The 18,609-nt window shown below is 38.0% G+C and overlaps 1 protein-coding gene across 6 annotated transcripts in view; it reads right to left on the bottom strand.

Moving 5' to 3' along the window:
• Nucleotides 1-18,609, bottom strand: part of APP (amyloid beta precursor protein) — a 244,591-nt gene that overhangs the window by 67,939 nt on the left and 158,043 nt on the right. For all 6 annotated transcript variants that reach the window (XM_019729868.2, XM_019729863.2, XM_019729865.2 and 3 more), the window contains 3 exons: nucleotides 12,048-12,181; nucleotides 6,392-6,466; nucleotides 5,508-5,666 (listed from right to left, as the gene is read on the bottom strand). In XM_019729868.2, coding sequence (XP_019585427.1) covers nucleotides 5,508-5,666; nucleotides 6,392-6,466; nucleotides 12,048-12,181 — 368 coding nt within the window. The remainder of the gene's footprint in view (nucleotides 1-5,507; nucleotides 5,667-6,391; nucleotides 6,467-12,047; nucleotides 12,182-18,609) is intronic.

The raw sequence follows: 18,609 nt of genomic DNA, 5'->3' as shown, positions 1-18,609 counted from the left end.
TAAAGAACCAAAATTTAGGACCAGACCCAAACCTCATGATTTATGCTTTTGGACCAACTTCAGCATACATTGGCTACAGAGCTGAGATCAGCTGACCTGAGAGCAAAGAAGGGCCAGAAACTGTTTTGACTCATATGTCTTCAATTCTTGCTGAGTCGAGCAGTGAAACATACTGAAGCTCTTAACGATGTACAGGGTTATTAATGCAACCCAGAAGGCAAAGCCCACAGTCACAGAAGAAATCGTAAACAAAAGATGTCTTAAAGTCCCACAGACCTTTGGAAAGATTCGTCAAACAGGCCTGAGCATCTGACAAATGCCAAATGTGACATATTCTTGACTTCTTAAGAGAGAGTTACAATAAGATGCTTGAATTTTGCATATTCATACTTGGATTTTGGTATTTTTGCTTCACACATCCTCTAACCGGTTACCATGTTCCAAAATATGCACATTTATATTTCTTTTAATTTCACCCTCTCCTTATATTCTACCTAACTACGGTGCCCTGACATACTAGAACTATTAATAATATAAGGAATCTCAAGATAAAGCTTATAAAAATCCAACTACTACCTAGGACCTTTAAATTGACCTGTGGATGAGCTTCAGAAAATGAGCAAACTCTGGGAAAGCCAGGCGTAATTCCGTGGGTGTGCATACATGTTTTTAGGGAGGTGATCCCATCCTTGCTGCTACCTGTTCTATAGGGCAAATATCTGTAATGCCAGACAGCTAAGTAAACATTGGATCATTAAATAATGTGCTGTGCATTTGTCTGAGAAAACTGAATATTTATGTTTACATAATGGGTTTTCATTTTCAGAGTTGACATGAGAATAGCTCTCAACCTGTACATACTATGTCTACATGAAGCCTTCCGGGGAACACAAAGGACATCGCGGTGCTATGTTTTGACAGCATCAGAGGAAAAGCTGTTGTGACGTCGAAGGCAGTGGCTAAGTGGGGTTCTGCTCTGGAGGGGCTCTGGGTGAGGAATATGGTCTCAGAGGCACAGGAGAGCTTTCAGGCTAATACCTTTGTTACACACTTCTTACTTTTCTATGTAACTTAGTTCAATTAAAAACAGAAAGTACTCCTGTCCCTGGTTACATCATTCCTGATGGTGTTTAGCAAAATCTGTCTGTCAAGCTTGGTAAAAATTCAAGCAAGGAAAGGAGGTAAATACCGAGAGGCATTACCAAAATAGCATGCAAACCACGCAGCATAGTTTATAGGATTTTGTTCAATAAATGTTACCCTGTTTCCCTGAAAATAAGAACTACCTGGACAATCAGCTCTAATGCGTCTTTTGGAGCAAAAATTAATATAAGATCCTGTATTATAGTATATATATTATTATATCATATTATATCATACCATATATCATATCAGTCCCAGTTTTATATTATAGTAACATTAAGACCAGGTCTTATATTAATTTTTAGTCCAAAAGACGCATTAGAGCTTTGATTGTCTGGCTAGGTCTTATTTTTGGGGAAACACGTTAATTCTCCTGTTTTTCTTTCTATCCACTGTTCATTTCCGGTCGGTCCTTAAAAGGTCTGAAGTTAATGAGTCGTCTTGCACTCACCAATTTTCATAAGTCTCAACTTTAAAATAAACAAAGGATGAATGAATGAATAATAAATATATAAGGTATAATTATTTACATTTCTCAAAGATGATTTTCAACCTAGGTGTCTTTTGACTTTTAAGTACATTCTGATCAGCTTTTCAAAATTTTGATTATGTTAAAAACTTGAGGGTAGAATGTCTTAAATATCTTAATGCTCACTCTCTTAGTATCTCCATATATTAAGAAAGCAGCAAACAATTTTTACCTTATTTACCATCCATTATATTGAGATGTAGATAGACCATGTTTACCTTGGAGATATATGAGGTATGCTATCTACATATATTCTATAAATGCTTCATATTTCTTTTGCAACCAAAAGTGATTAGCAGAAAACGAAGGGTTGAAGGGTTTTATGTTCACATAAAAATGAAAACAGCCAAGTTTAGCACCTCAATTTCCTTTCTGCTTTACAAAATGTACAACTACACCAACTTTCATGTTGGCTAAAGATTAATTTAGTCGGAACCTCCCTACGCCATCACTAGTTTGCCTGTCACAACACACCCCTTTAACAGCTGCCCTTTATTTTCTCCAGTGATTGCTTCTGATTGAACATTCATTGACCTGCTGTTAGAATTCACTAAGTAGTGCTGAGCAAAATCTCAACTTAGGGATAAAATCATGCTCCTTAATGGTAAGTCTCACACATCATCATTAATATTCTACCAAAGAATTCTAGGGAGACATTTTTAGAAATCTTGGGAAAATTTAACATTTGGCTGAATTAATCAGAAATGAGAGAGAAAAGGGTGCAAGTGCTAAAGAAACTGCCCCAGATTTTGTGTTTGCTCATTTAAATGTTGAGAGTCTGAGTGTGAAGCATCAGATATAACCATGAAATTAATTTCAGTATAAATAAGATGGCTGCAATCATGAGAATCTGGAAGAAAACAAAACTACTGGCACACAGGCACACATAGACAAACAGATACACGTGAACATGTTGCCTCGTTGTGACTTTCACACAGAAAACACTTAAATTTGTTAAAGTCAGGGTGATAATTAGGATGTTGTCTAATGGGAGATTTAGGCTAAGTATCTGTAAAGACACCAGAAATCTGAGAATTACAAAGAAAGGTTTGGTTAATCATCTCTCATCTTTAAAACATTTCATTCTTACTAATTAGGAGCTCCTAAATTTTTCCAGACCTAGGCTTACCATGGAAAGTTTATTTCAAATGTAGAAATTCCTTTCCAGCCTTTAGTTTAACTACAGGATCCCACTTAAGTCTAATTTCTCTTCAGATTACACAGAATGTTGGACAGTCGGGCAACATCGTATCATCATCTTCTCTCCATTTGTGACGAAGAACCCTGACAGTTACAAGAGGGACGGCTCAGATAGGTCTTAGCTCATACTTCATGAGGCCACAAGTGCTGAACACGAGCGCTGATCAAGTAAGAAGCCAGAAACACAGGACTGTAGAGAGCTTGTTAAGTGATGATAATTTAGATCTAAGTAAACTTAAATTTGGTAGCTTGAAGGTCTTCTAGGATAAAGTTTGGCCACGTATGATGTAACTGAAGAGGACTTTAACTTTCCTGGGGGAAAAAGTCTAACTCCTGCATTTTCCAAGGAAACTTTGAGAAAAGTGAATGAAGTGAAGGGGATGGTTCTTAGAAGAGTCACTAGCCCTCTAGAGATTAAGAGTTTATCCTGGGCGCAGACACACCTGTGTTCTATTTTTATTCCTGGGGAAAATAAAACGGTTTTAATTATTGTAATATTTGAAATATACAGAGGGTGCCAAAAAATGTATATACATTTTAAGAAAGGAAAATCTATATTAAAATAGTAATACTCAACATATACCGATAACATAAGATGAATACAAGTCAGGTGCATCCATTTTTTTGGCACCCCCGGTATATGTTAAGTAAAATTCTAAATACAATTCAAAACAATGCACTTTTGGACTGGCCATTCAGTCTATCAGCCGGCAGGCATGTAATTAATTAAAAAGGAAGTTTAGAACATAAAGCACACACAGACACGGGGACTCAGGCAAGAAATTCATGGTAGAAAAAGGAATTCTAGTTGAACCAAAACATCACCGTGTAATACTTTCAAGCTTGGGTTAAAAAATACAGATGAAAGCATGGATTAAACCCGAGCTTCAAAGACACTGTGAAAAAATCCATGTTGTTTCACATTCCTATGATTGCAAAGTCTGGGACTACATTGTAGAATGTGAGGTTAAAAGGATAACTATTCCGAAGGTGATTTCAGCTCCAGAATCTACAGAAAAAACACTCCGACTAATTCATTTCCTTATATTCAATGAACACTTACTGAAGGAATATTTCATATCTTCCAGGCATTGTGTTGAAGTATGAGATCTCAGAAACAGTTATTTATGGCTCCAATACAAGATGTGACCTTCCACAGACAATAACTTGGCAAGCTTCCAATTTATGTCTTTCAATAATAATATATAAATGTCCTCAAAAAGGGATTGAGAATTTTCTTGCATTTTCCAAAGTGCAGAGCTAAGTGCCATGTCAAGCTGTATGTTAAAATTTAAATAAAACACTCAGGCAGAGATGGTAACTTAACAAAAATGGCAGGTAACGCCACGATTGCAGGCCTGTGACTACCCAGCTCCAGTTTTAATTACATGGGAGAGTTTCATGCATTTGTAGATAAGAATTCAAACACTAAAAAAACAAGATAAAGAGTTATAGCTAAAAAGCCAACCAAGGACATAAAACAGAATTATAAAACTATTCAACTAGTCCAAATGGTGGGGGATAAAAAAGAAAAAAGAAAAAAAGGAACGGATGAGACAAATAGAAAACAAATAGCAAGATGATAGATTTAGGCATATTCATATCAATAACTTCTTTAAATGGTCTTCTCAATCAAAAAGCAAGACCCAGTTACATGCTGCCTCTAAGAAATGTACTTCAAATATAAAGACAAATAGGTGAAACAAAAGTACAAGGATGAAAAAACAATGCACTATAACATTAATCAAAAGGAAGCTATAGTAGCTTAATTAATACCAGATATAGTAATTTCATAGCAAAACATATTACCAGGGATAAAGAAGGTTGTTTCATAATGATAAGCAGGGTGAAAGAGAACCTAACAACTCTGAATGTTTATGCACCTAAAAACAGTTTCAAAAACCACAAAGCAAAACCTGATAGCATCACACGAGAAATAGGCCTACTCACAGTTCCAGTTAAAAATGCCAATATCCCTCACTCGGTCATGGACAGACCAAGTAGACATAATGTACACACATACATGTTCAACACATTCCTTATGTCCAAAGTATCCTCTCCCTTGAAGCCTTATTGATGAAATCTATGCTTGCATTGCTTGGTAAGCCTTTACGAGCACAGACCACTGAAAACCACAAACAAGGCTCCTCGCTGCTGATGTCATGACTGACTAGGGCTGCCCCCAGAGAAGGCAGCTGCTGCTCTGAGCAGGAAGTTCGAGGGCTACTTCCTCACAGTTCACTAAAAATCCTTAGAGTGCAACCAAATCTCAGCTCTTCTTGACCTCAGTTACATCACATAGAATAAGGGGGTTGGGCTAGGTTACATCTAAAGTCCTTCCAGCCTTTGTGGTTCCCTAATTTAACTCTACCATGAATGGTCATCATCCCAGGTCTATCAAAGCAAGTCAGGCCTTGCACTGGGAGTTCCTGGGAAGCCTGGCTGACTCCTCTGGGGAAAATTGTGTCTGTGGTGCTGCAATGACCCTGTGACCCTTTAACCTTCAAGATGGACCTTGTGAGTCACGTTGCTCATAGCATGTCTCCAGCTTTCTTTCTGATGGCTTTCAGTCCCCACTGCCCCGAAGCCTGCTGTCTGTGCTGGACCCTTCACGAAGCGCTGAGGGAAGTCCTACCCGAGGGGGGACGGCCTGCAGAGCGGTGATGTAGTTCTCCAGCGCCAGGCGGCGACGGTCGTTGAGCATGGCTTCCACTCTGGCCATGTGTGTCTCCACCAACTGCTGTCGCTCATTGGCTGCTTCCTGCTCCAGAGATTCCACTTTCTCCTGGAAATGCTGGAACCGCAAACACATGCTCGAGTCAATGGGGAAACGAAACAAGTAGGACGCAGAACACATTCCTGTCTTTTAAAAGGGATCTCAAATTTCGTTTTCTTCAAAGATTTCAGTCCTTTCAACATGTTGACTAATTTAGCATATTTCATGGGTTCCCTCCCTTTCCTGCTTTCAATCCTCAAACCTAATTTCTCATGGCAAATTGTTATTTTTATAGGGTCCCTGAAAACTGATTTGACTAACCATAATGTAGGATAAATTTCTGTAGTCTTGAAACTCTAAATTACACTGCATATTAAAAAAATTCCTCTCTTACTCAAAGTATTTTAATTTAAGGAAATGACCACGATAATCTCACATTTACTTAAGGTAATTTTGAGAGGGGCTCCAGTCAAAAATTCTAATTATTGCACAATTTTTGCCAGGGGAAGCAGCAGCAGCAGATTATGGCAACCAAAAAGATTTATTACTAATAAAAAGTAGATTGCAAGTAACAGGAGGCATTTTATGGAAATGAATTATAACTTGAGCTAATTGGGAGGAAATATAAGGCATGGTTTCAGCAATTTAATTACTAGACAATGATTAGCCATAGGCCAAGTTGATGAGAATAAGAACAATCACATATGAGGTTCTAGCAGACGATGGGAAACTCATAGGCACTCAATATACAGGCACTCAATTGCTGGCATGTGCTGCCCGGTGGAGAAGGGCTCAGGTTTTACCTGGATAACAGCTTTCTTATCAGCTTTAGGCAAGTTCTTTGCTTGACGTTCTGCCTCTTCCCATTCTCTCATGACCTAAAAAATAAGAAAATACTTAAATTTAAAGTCAACAGTTCTTTTTTCAAATATAATTAGATTTTATTCTAGATATGACATTTTAAACAATTATCACATTCCAGTCATACCTCCCTCTAAGATATAAATAATCTATCATAACAGTATATTGAACATAAGTGTTCACATTTATTTCAGCAATATGGCCATTTGAAACAAAGTTGGGTCTTTTTTCTTTTCCTGAGAAATGGCTGAAAGTCATTTTATTTGATGTGTACAAATGTCGACAATTCATAAAAGCCATCTATTTCCTGATCAAGGCTTTCCAACATTAAATTGAACACGCTGGTTTTAGTCTTTTGTGAAAGCAACTTATAAAATTTCAAAATGCATATTTGAAAAAATACGCATTTTGCAAAGCGGGAAAAGCATATACAATAACACATATATAATAACATTTTATGCATGTGTATACATTCCACGAACACAGTGCCAAAAAGTAGAACATATGAGAGGAAGGAAAAAACTTCAGGAAAAAAGACTTCTGTAGTCAGAAATTCTGAGATCCACCTCAGGATCTCAGGACCTGATGCGATATTAGAACCCTTGCCTTGCCAACCCACATCACAAACAGCAAAGAATGCCCTAGATCCCCCTACAAGTTCCAAGAGAGTACACATAATATATATTCTGAATGTAGCAAAAGGTATTCTTGGTAAGTAACGCTAATTTGATGACCAGGCTAATCTGTTTTGTAGGAAAATGAAGTTTCCTCTCCTCATTCTGAATGTTCACCCAGGATTTCCCCGAGACAAGTTCACTCACTGATCTGAATGCAAAGAGAAAAATGTCTGCAGCTGTGCATGTTGTCAAAAGGAAATGATTTGACATTCTTACCACATACGGCAGCGTTTTCCTTTTCAAGTGTACTTGCAGTCAAGTAGTGTTGTTTATTTGTTTGTTTGTTTTAGATTTTTGTTTTTAAAGCACAAATTATACCTGAGCTAGGTAAAATAAAGAACAAAAAGATCAAGTGAGCAAAATACCTGTCTGTAGACAGATGTTTACTTGCATACTTTGTGGACTTCTGAACCATGAAACCACTTGATTTTTGTACTATAAGAGCCTGTTATTTATAAGTATTTATCCCTATGGATTTGATTTTTCTGATGTCCCTCAAAATTGGGGGGAGGGGGAGGATGGAAAAAAAGACTTGCAATAAATAACTATTGATAGAGAAATTCTATGGGATAACACAACATCAAATCACCATGTGGGTTTTTAATTAGACACTTTACTGTTCATTAGCATTAATTTGTTGTATAAGATACAAGACAAACTTCCCCATGTTGTTTTCATGAAATTATGGAGAAAACAAGATGGAAGGAATTCTCTACTACTCTTGATGAGCATATTAAAAAAAAATGACCTAAAAAGTTCAAAGTAAAATTGGGGAAAATGCCCCATCGCTAAGAAGAAGAACAGAACACAGAAGAAAAGAACAGACTGTCCCAGATTTTCTGGTGTCTCTAAGAGTTGATTAAGTGCACCTGTGGGGAGGGAGCTATTGAAGACTATTTTTGCTTTATGGATGAGAGAAGCCTTGCAATCAAAATATTTAAATTTCCTGCTTTGAGAATGTTCACAGTGGTGGCATTCTACCATGAATTCTTCAGGCAGGAACCTCAAAATTAGGTTGAGAGAGAAGTCAAATGTTTTACTGGGATGGGAAAAACTGATTTCCCACATTACATTAAAATTTTCACCATCTCATTTTGAATATTGAGAACCTGAACTTTCAGCCTTGGGCAGAGAATTGAAAATAAGTATTCAATAGCAATAAAATAAAATTTTGATTTTCAGAGAAGGAAGGCTATAAACCAAGATCTTTGTGATTCTAAAGACCATGTTTTTGTCCCTTTGGCCCAACTGGCCATTACAAAATGGCAAATCTAGCCGGTGAGCAACTTTTACTTCTATTTGGTGAGAGGAAGAAGGGCTGTTCCTAAGATCTTGATGCTTATCTTAAAGATGATAAATTTAGAGAAAGGTCAACTTTCGTTTTGAAGAACTTCACTTTAAGGATACGTTAAAACTGCTAAATTCATAAGTAATAAGAGTCCTTATAAACTATTTGGCGTCTTATATTTACTAGGCACTATTCATAATATACAGCGACAGAAATCTACATGTTTAGAGTTATCATGAGCCACAAAAAAAACCCACATACCAAGAAAAACCCCATCCCAAAACCGAAATCCTCTGTATGTCTCAGAAAATAACAAAAACTAAAGGAACAAAAATATCAATTAAAAAGACGAATATTTTTAAATTAATAGATGATGTATTACAGAATTGCACACCTGAAATCTCTATAACTTTACTAACAATTGTCACCCCAATAAACTTTAATGAAAAAAAAAATTCTCAGGACCTGGACTTTGTGGTTGCTATAGTTTCAGGTGTATAAAACAATGCAATACTTAGACGTTTATACCCCTCACAAAGTGATAACTTCCGCCCAATCTACTACCCCTCTGACAGTGCACACAGCCGATACATTTCCACTGTCTCTATTACTTATGCCTGTACCCCTCTTCCTGTGACTATATATATGTATAGTCATACATATAAAATTATTCTTATAAAGCAATTTTCCACTGCATGCATAAAAGTATCCTATCGTCTGGATTTGTGGGTCTTCAAAGACTTGGCAGATTCATGCAGAAAAAATAACAACCAATATGTAGAGATTTAAGGGGCAGGCAAGTTCAAAGTCCCAGTCCCAGGATTCAGTACTACAGATTGTGAAGACAAATGTTGATCTCAGGCATCTCACGCTCCTATGACAGCTCCAGGGTAACATCTCTTAAGTTACCTCAGATACAGCTAATGACTAACAGATGAAGAAAACCTATCAAAACCTATATGAACTACGTCATGGGTTAAACAGATGTGCTAAAATAAAATTAAGCTACTATTCCAGGAGAGAGCAATATCTGAAACTAGTAGAGTACCTGAAATCAGTTATCTAACTTAAGATCAAAACGACCAAGTATACTGGGAAAAACAATTCAGGATTTGTACTTTTTTTCCCTCTTAAATAATGACTAATTCAGTGAGTTCAAGAAAGAAATGTAAGGTTAGTAAGGTGACTTATATAAACTTATAGGGACTAAAAGTTTGCAATCCAGCTGGAGAGATAAGATATACGTGTATATATTAAAAAAATCACTCATAAAATTGGGGAGCAAATATCTCTGTAGCATATAATGAAAAGTAAGAGCGTTGACTGCTCGCCCCATTCTGAGGACCATATGGGGTATGAGGAATGGGTGAGATTTGCCATGAGAAGTGGAAGGGCATTTCCAGGAGTCAGTGCTGAGAGCAGCGGGAAGTCCAAGGTGAGCTGAGCATGTGTGGAGCAGAGAGGCCAAACCAGCACAGCAGTTTAATGCTGCTAGTAAGACGATGCGAGCAGCTGATGTGAAGAGGAAGTAGGAAGACTGGAGTTGGGGTGCAGGGAGTTGGGGGATGAGGGAAGGCACTGGAAATACCAAGTTGAGCATTCAGTATATATTCTTGGTATTGCTCTTTTTTTTGGACTTCATTACCTCAGATATGGATTTTGAAAGCTTTAGAAACAAGACATGAGATAGAGTTTAAGTTGAAAGGATGTCATCTCAGTGGCAATAAGTATGACTCGTAGTCATCCTATGTTTTTAAAACAGTGATTACATATCAGCTTGTGGCTTTCCTAAAGAAAAATCCTATTTTCCAAAAGAATTGGCTTCAGCTGAAACCTCACGATTCCAGTCCAACTAGCTTTATTCAACTCGCTTTTAAGTTTTCATCATGGGCAGCAAGTAGAACTGCGCAAGTATTGGGATTATGTTTCTTTTTTTCCTTAATGTTACTATTCCTAAGTAGTCCCAAGTCTTATAATCACTCACCTTAAAAAAAGGAAAAAAGAAATTGTGTTGTACCTTTCTAGATACATTAGTGGTTCTAGGTTTTAAAACTTAGGCTCTATTAGTATTCAGGTTTAGTGAGGCCAACACATCAGGAGAAAACTACCACTGAAAAGAAGTCTATTGCTCATAGTTCCCAAGGCACATGTGGAAGTACCAGGGTGGGGGAGGAGGCAGAGACAGTGAGGGGAAAACGCGGAAAGAAGCCTGTATCGTGGTTTTAGCAGGAAGGAATGAGTGAAGCAGGGAAAGCAGGCTAAGTGGGTACAGGCTAGCTTGGAAAATTTGGAGGGTGCTCTGGAGTATAGGGGCTGTCCCTAGTTGTCTGGTACCTGGCCTTGGGGTGTGTAGGACAGGTGAACAGGGGTCTGGGGTAAACAAACCAGATGAAAGAAAGTAGATGGGGGTATTGATTTGGTTTGTGTATAAGAGATAGGCTTGCAGGCCAACCATTTGCCACCTCTAGGAATTGGCTAACCTTGGGTGGGGCAGTCTTCCTGGGGTTAGTAAGGCGCCAGATGTTAAATCATCAGAAAACACAAAAAATAAAAAGGCATATTGACAATAGTCTACTAATGATTTATGACGATCTTAGAAAATACATAGCAGACTATTTCATGAATCGTTTCATGTTTATCATGAGACCTTTTAAGTGTTTGTGCCAAATACAACAAAAATTTTCACACCTGATGTTTACCACAGATTACTAACTCCAAAAAAAGAATGGTTGACTTCAACCTAAGATCTGTCTCCATTCATTCATTTACTTTCCTGAAATCTGATTTGTAAATAAGTGCCAGATACATATATGGTGAATGAGCAAATGAATGAATGAAGACTGGGAAAGGGCTAAAATTCTCAGTATTATCTAACTCTAATACAACATCCAGCACCCGGAAGTAGGCGTAGCTTGTATAAATTATAGTTGATGTTACATATAAATTAGCTATGTTTTGGACACAAATTATTTTCAATTTGTTTCACAAAGAATCTACTAAAAAAATAGGATTTGAAGCACAATGTAGTGACAAGAGCACTGCCCAAAGAGCCAGAAAAGCTTCTCTGTGTTACTTATGTTGCTCTGTTCTCGAGTGGGAAACCACTCTTTTGAACTCTTATTACATTATCTATCACGTCTGGGACTAGATGAAACCATAATTGTAGTTCACTTTAAAGTTTCTATGGTCCTATGAATTAGCTTTGTAAGAAATGAAAAGTTCCAAGTTATAATAATCAGGTATTTAACATAAAAATTCTTCCACTAAAGAACATTTTAAGGGATTGTAACGGACAACACGGTGGTTCATAGGTACTACATATACACAGAGTAACAAAATCATCGAGAATGTTGTACACAGACATCTGTGTTTATAAAATCCCATTACACTACCAGCTATACCTGGATCTTTCTTAGGTGGCATGCTCAAGGAGGATACAAGAAGACCCCAAATCAGTACCCTATGACAAATTTAAAATGAAGATGTTATGTCTTGAAGGATCCGATAAAATTAAAGGCTCCTACCCACCCCTGGACATTCATCTGCCTTTGGGACCCGCAGAGACTCCGTGGCAGAGGCAAATCCAGATTTCCCCTTTATTGCCGGGCTGAAGCACGGAAGAGCCACATTTACCTGGGACATTCGCTCACGATGCTTGGCCTCCAGCCTCTCTTTGGCTTTCTGGAAATGGGCGTGTTCATTCTCGTCTCCAGGTGTCTCGAGATACTTGTCAACGGCGTCGGGTGTGCTGGCTGCTGTTGTCGGAACTATAAAGTAAAAGGGAAGGAGATGTGAGAAGAGAAACAGAATATCCAACCATTTCAAAGAAAGCCACATTTTCCGTTTATTCCAGAACCAAGAATTTAGTAAAGAAGCACATACAAGATGTTAATGCTGTTTAAGAAAATACCACGAGACAATTCGCAGCACGGTTAAAGATGTGTTTTACCCCTTTCAAGTACAGGGTGAAGGAAAATCTTGAAAACAGTCCATTTTGTGATTATAATATTATATTTAAAATTCTTTGCAAAACAAGGAGCCACAGAGCAAGAACAGCTGCTGTTTGATACAGACATGTTGTCCCAAATCTCTACGTTTTGCTGGACTAGTCTTTGTAATCTTAAAAATAAGTATCATCAATATCACACCTTAATATTCCTACAAAAACCACAGAAATCTCAAAATTAGCCTACTGCAGAATAACTGCACTTCAGAGGAAAGGTAAATCCTATATTACGTATTTTTGATAGCTTGATGAAAAAGCCCTCTTTTGTGAGAAAATATGTGAAACACTACCAGAACACTCAGAAACGTCAATAAATGCATTTTTTGAAATCACAAAATGATCTTTCTACCTTCACCCATTTGGCAATAGTGAACTGACTCGTTAGGCTACTTGTGAAAAAGAAAATGATTTCTATTTTGCTTTCCACTGATACTGCTGAGCTACATTACTGAATTTACATACTGAAGTAACATATACTGCCATATTATGTGGAAACACAAATATCCATAAAGTTGAAGGGTGTATGATAAAACAAAAATGTCTCAACTCATGAGCTGACGTATTATAATGCTTATACTACCAGTTTTCCAAAAGATTAGTAATGAGTAATGAGAATTCATAGCATTTGAGCTTATTTTTAAAAAATAAATAAATAAAGATTTTGCTTTAAAGAAACCATGTCAGCCTAAAAAGAAAAAAAGAAAGAAATTAGGTGTTTGCACTATGTTTTCAGGTCAAATCAGTTTAAGTGTTTCATTCAAAAGACAATTCAAATTTAACTATTCTTCACTAATCTTCTCAAATTATATTTGAGATATAATATCCCAAAGAGGACTTAAATGAAAAGAATTTATGGCTAGGTCATTTTGAAACTAAATTCTAAGATAAATGTCAAGAAAACAACTTTTGAAATGTTAACAATCCAGTGGTCCCAAGATTTGAACCCAAACCAGAGGCTTTTCTGTTACATAATTAAAGACTATCTTTACTTTTAAAGAGAAACGTTTGCTCTGATTTCTCCCCTTCTATTTCGATCACTGTTTAATAACTATTAAAAAAAAAAAAAAAAGGAAAAAAAAAAGCAATTTAGGTGTCTATCCAGATGCTGCTTTCAAGGGCAACGTAGGGCTATTTCTGGCATTTTTTTCAAGATACTGTGTCCACCCCTCCTCCTGCCACGAGGGTATTTTGAATCTGTTGGTCTGGGATTGGCACAGGCAGACATGGTGAAAAACATCTGTCCCCAGCTTCTGTGTAGTAGGTGTGGGAGAGAGTTCTTCAGCAGCAAAAGGGAGAAGGAAGGAAAGCACATGAGCTTTTGCTATCAGGCACACCTCGATTTCAATCACACCTTGATTTCAGTCTTTATTAGACTAGTTGTTACCCAGGGCAAGTCACTTGAGTACTCCATGCGCCAGTTTTTTCATCTATCACACCAACATTCTAGAAGTGTTGGGAAAATGAGATGTCACACCATGTGTTAGTCACTCTGCAGAGAGGGTAGCACACCGGGCACCACTTCTGGGTTAGTGTCTCCCCTTCCTCCTTTGCTCATTACATCTTAATTCAAATCTTAGAGCTTATGCAATAAGCTCTAGAAAATGAGCTACTTTTAAATCAAACCATAGAAAATGGGCTACTTTTAATTCAAAGCCCCTGAAAGTGAATTACACACAGGATCATGAAGTGCTATCTACAGAAAAAAAATTTTTTCTAAAAAATCTTCAGTCTCACACACATAAAAGGCTGAGATTTTTGAAAAGAAGTCCTTATTTTTTAAGATCGAAATATACATTTCAATTTAAAATCCTTTTTGGAGAAAAAAAAATCAAAGGTAAATGTTTTCCTGCATAAACTCACTCTGCAAATATTTTTAACTTAATCATTCCCCCAACTTGAAATGGAAATGATATTTAGCATTTAAATTTGTTTCCCATGGTTTTAATCATTTTCTCATCATTACCGGTACAGCTCAAATGAGAACAAGTTAAAGTTCTCTTGGCATAGTACAACCTGGCAGAATGACAAATAGGCAAACCATATTTTACATTTTGAATAAATTAAAATGTATAAAAATGTTTGGGGGTCTAGTCTCTGATTAGGATAGCCATCAGCTGTAAGTGTCTTCACCACAGCATGGCACCCTCTTTGGAAAAATGGAATTATAAAAGTTATTATATAAGTAGAAAGGTTCTCTAATTCTTACCGTTTGCAAATATTATCTGCTATGTTATGGAAAGGAAGTAAACATGAGAATAGTAGTCTCATTAGCCTGTAATCTCATTAGCCTAAATTGAAACAGCTTTGCAATACTAAGAATAAAAGAATAAAGAAATGAGCATGTGAGGTACATTTAACAGGATTAAGAGGATTTCAAGTATTAAAACTTTTGTAGGCACATGGAAATAAACACACACCGTGTTACATATTTATTCCATTTAATCAAGAAATATTTCTCTTCAAGTAAATCCTTGTTACTGATCTCTGTTACTCCAGCTGAGGACTTCAAGGGGAGCTCTCTTTTAATCTTTAATTCAAACTTTTTAGCCACTCATACTAACAATCCATCTCAATGAGTGTGACTGAAGTTTTCCTGTATTCATACCAACCAGCAAACCTAATCTCTGTCTAGTCAAAAACAGAAGAATGATGATACATCTTGATATTTTAAAATGAACTTAGGATTTCATTATCAATACCCTGCAGCTGGTGAGGAGGAAGGGGAGAACATTTGAAAGAGTTTGGACAGACAGCTCATCTTCCATTTCTCCAATATTCCTACGTCCTAAAAGACACTGTCATATCAGGACTGACAGCCATTTTGTGACAAAGTCCACGGCTGGCCAGAGACATCATAACAAGGACGGCAGCAGGGGCAGGAAAACCTGTGCTCTCTATCTCTACCCTTCCAAGGTGCTTCCTTTTGGGAAAGGAGAGGCTCAAGGAATAGCAGAGTATTTTCCAGGGCACATCCGAATAGAAAGCCGTATGTCATGTCTACTTAAAACACTGGTCTCTTTAACCACTTAGGGAGTGGAAATAAACTGGTTTTAGGAGGGTTTATTTTTTTATTTTTTTAAACTACCACAAGTAGTTTATACTGTTCAGACACCTCTGAGTTCCCTTAGGTACTGTGATATGGGCTCAGATTTCCAAGTTGGCCAAATAATAAAGCTTCCATTCATTAGCTAGGTCTACAGTGCAAGGCACTTCACATGTGTTCCCATTTAATACGTGGGGGGAAGGGAAAATTACCCTATTACATATACTGCACAGAGGGGAAATCCAACCATTTAACATACTCACTCGCATTCCCAGACACACACAGATAAATCTGAATTTAGGATTAGGTAAACCAAGAAAAGGCTAGAAAGTTCATCTTTAGAGTAGCAAAGGGCTAATCCGTCGAGACGTCCGGGACACTGGAAAGGATTTGTTTGGTTAATGAACAACATGAATTGGCCCAAAATATGCTTTGCTATGACACCTGTCGGTCCATTTTCTATCAAACAGCTGTCCCCGCGCTGCATGCTATGTAGTGAATGACCTCCAACCAGTGTTGAGCAGAAGCAGGATTATGAAACAGGGTCCATAGAAAGATCCCCCAGATCTTAATCTGAGGAATCTCTGAGCCCTAGGCCCTGGCTCAAATATGCTCATTCATACTTTCTGCAAGCGAGCTTACTGGGGACAGTCCTCTTTCCACAGAAAACCAGACTTAAAACTCAGGGTTAAACACCTTTAGCTCTAGGTTTTGACCTCTAGCTGCCAAATCATAAGGAGCACTCCCCCCATCATATACACGGGTTTTTGACTTTCAAATGACCCTCACACCAATTTTTCTTAGTCTCGCAACAGCCTCGTAGAATGTGGTAGGTAGGGTATTTACCTTTCAGTACTGAGCATGGATGTCTCCACATCAATACCAAACGAAAAAAATACAACAGGAAAGCAGTTCCCATTGACAGCACGTTACTGCCTCCAGGGGAACATCCTGCTTCCAAAAATTCCGTGGCATTCTGGATGAGTAATGCTTTCGATAGAAGCCTCATCCCGTTTTCCTTTTGCAACCCTGGGAGGTCAGCAGTGATCTGAGACAGTCATTGGGATGTAGACTATGCTGCCCTGAAAGTGCTTGTTCATTTCCTTAACCCTGCGTTCAACAGATAGGACAGCTTCTATTCTGTGTGAAGCAAATGGGAGAAACCCCTGAGCAAACCAAGACCCTTGCCCTCGTGGAACTATGTTCTAGGGAGAGAAATAGCAACCTTGAAAAAAAGAAATCACACTGTTAAAATGTGATTTGTATTATGCAGAAAAAGGAAAAATAGAGCAGGGTTGAGAAGAATGAGGACTGCTGGGGGAAAGGGGTGGGATGGGGGGAGACACTGCAGCAGGAGAGGGGGTAAGTGCCCAAGCCGGATCTGACTGAGAGGTGACGTTCACAGAGGAGCTGATGCCACACTTTCTAATTACCTGCTGGAAGAACACGGCAGGCACATGAAGAAACTAGTATGAAGTCCCTAAAAGAGGTGAGTGTGTCTGGAAAATTCCAGGACGAGCCAGGTCAATGGGGCCAGAGCTGAAGCAAAGGGGAGAGTAGTGAGACAGGAAGAATGGAAATGGGTGCAGATCACGTAGGGCCTTGGGGCCACGGTCAGAACTTGAGGAGCCAACTGTAGGTTGTTCAGAGGAGGGGGAAAATGGGGTGTGATCTCTCTGCCTGCTGAGGGACAAATCAGAAGGAAGGAGATCTCCCAAGAATAAAAGGTAAAAAGGAGGGTGGCTTGGAAAAGTAGCAGGGAGGTGGTGAGAGGCTCTCATGGACGGTCCCCACCCTGCCCCCAACAGGCAGGATCAGATTCACTTCTCCCTCTTACCACAAAACGCTATTACCTAAACTACAGGTAACCAAACACTGAGGGAGATACTGTTTTCACATGTCTGTGAAAGTTCATTTCAGTTTTAAAAATGATGCACCAAGGCTTGTCACAACATTTCCACTTCACATTGTAATCTATTTCTCTTTTTTTTGGGGGGGGGGGTGGGGAGGAGCAGATTTGTTTCCAGTTTATGAATGAATCCTGGTGCTATACCCAGTGTTCCTGTCACAAAATATACCACCATTATCGGGGAAACGGTGCCAATGAAACATTTCCATTCCTCTGCTTCCCCTGAGAAAACTTGATGATTACAGAGGAAATTACTTCAAAAGGTGGTGAAAACGGGTATATTACCTTCAGAATGTGGTAGAAATCATTCTCCTTTGTCCATTTGGAGAACCTCTGCATCAGACACACCATCCAATTTAGCAGCTCATGCTCCAAGGACTCATTTTAGTTATGAGGTTGGTACAAAAATAATGGTGGTTTTTGCAATTATTTTTAACTGTTTAAACTGAAATTACTTTTGCACCAACTTAATATTTTATCATCACCACACAGTACTCCATTTCATATGCATACTAAAGACGGCAAGAATGTGGAGTCAAAATGAGACATAAAAAACTGCCCCAATCATTTTGGTATTTGTTTCCTCAATCTCTAGGGTCATAATGGGCTCAGGATACAAAAATAGGAATAAGTCCATCTTCAAACAGTAACAACTGTGATCATCTATACCAGGCCACGAAGCGAATGTTTCTCTTAATTGAGGTCCATAAATGGCATTTAGTCAATATACTAACATTAGATTCTACCAAGAAAATTTGATTAGTCTACTTTTGTCAGCAGAAAGGCAGTTTATCTCTATAGCATTGACAACAGAAGATGAAAGTAAATTAACACCTATATAAGTCATTGCCTTATCACTGCAAATGCTATTTTATACAGAGCTAGCAATACTGTCCCTTGAAATGGCTATGATTTATATGAGAGGTAGCAATGAGGATAATTTATATATAGGTGAAATATAAACCTGTAAAGAAAGATTTTATGTGAAAACTTAATCTCAAAACATGGCAGAGCTTTGCAGCCTGCCACCTCAACTTAAAAAACTAAAAAAGAGGCTCCATTTCTCTAATTCCAAAACAGGTGAAATCCCTAACACACGCTAAACTCAAGTATTTATCACCCCTACCAGGTCTGAGTTAAAGAAACCATTTATAAAGTGAAAATAAAGTGTGTGATCCTTAAATGTGGTACTAGACTCTCTAAAAAAACGAACAAAGGCACTTTCCCCTGACATGCC

This window comes from Rhinolophus sinicus, linkage group LG01 (assembly GCF_036562045.2).
Source record: "Rhinolophus sinicus isolate RSC01 linkage group LG01, ASM3656204v1, whole genome shotgun sequence".
In the NCBI taxonomy this organism is placed as follows: Eukaryota; Metazoa; Chordata; class Mammalia; order Chiroptera; family Rhinolophidae; genus Rhinolophus; species Rhinolophus sinicus.
This window is presented reverse-complemented; position numbering and strand designations above follow the sequence as displayed.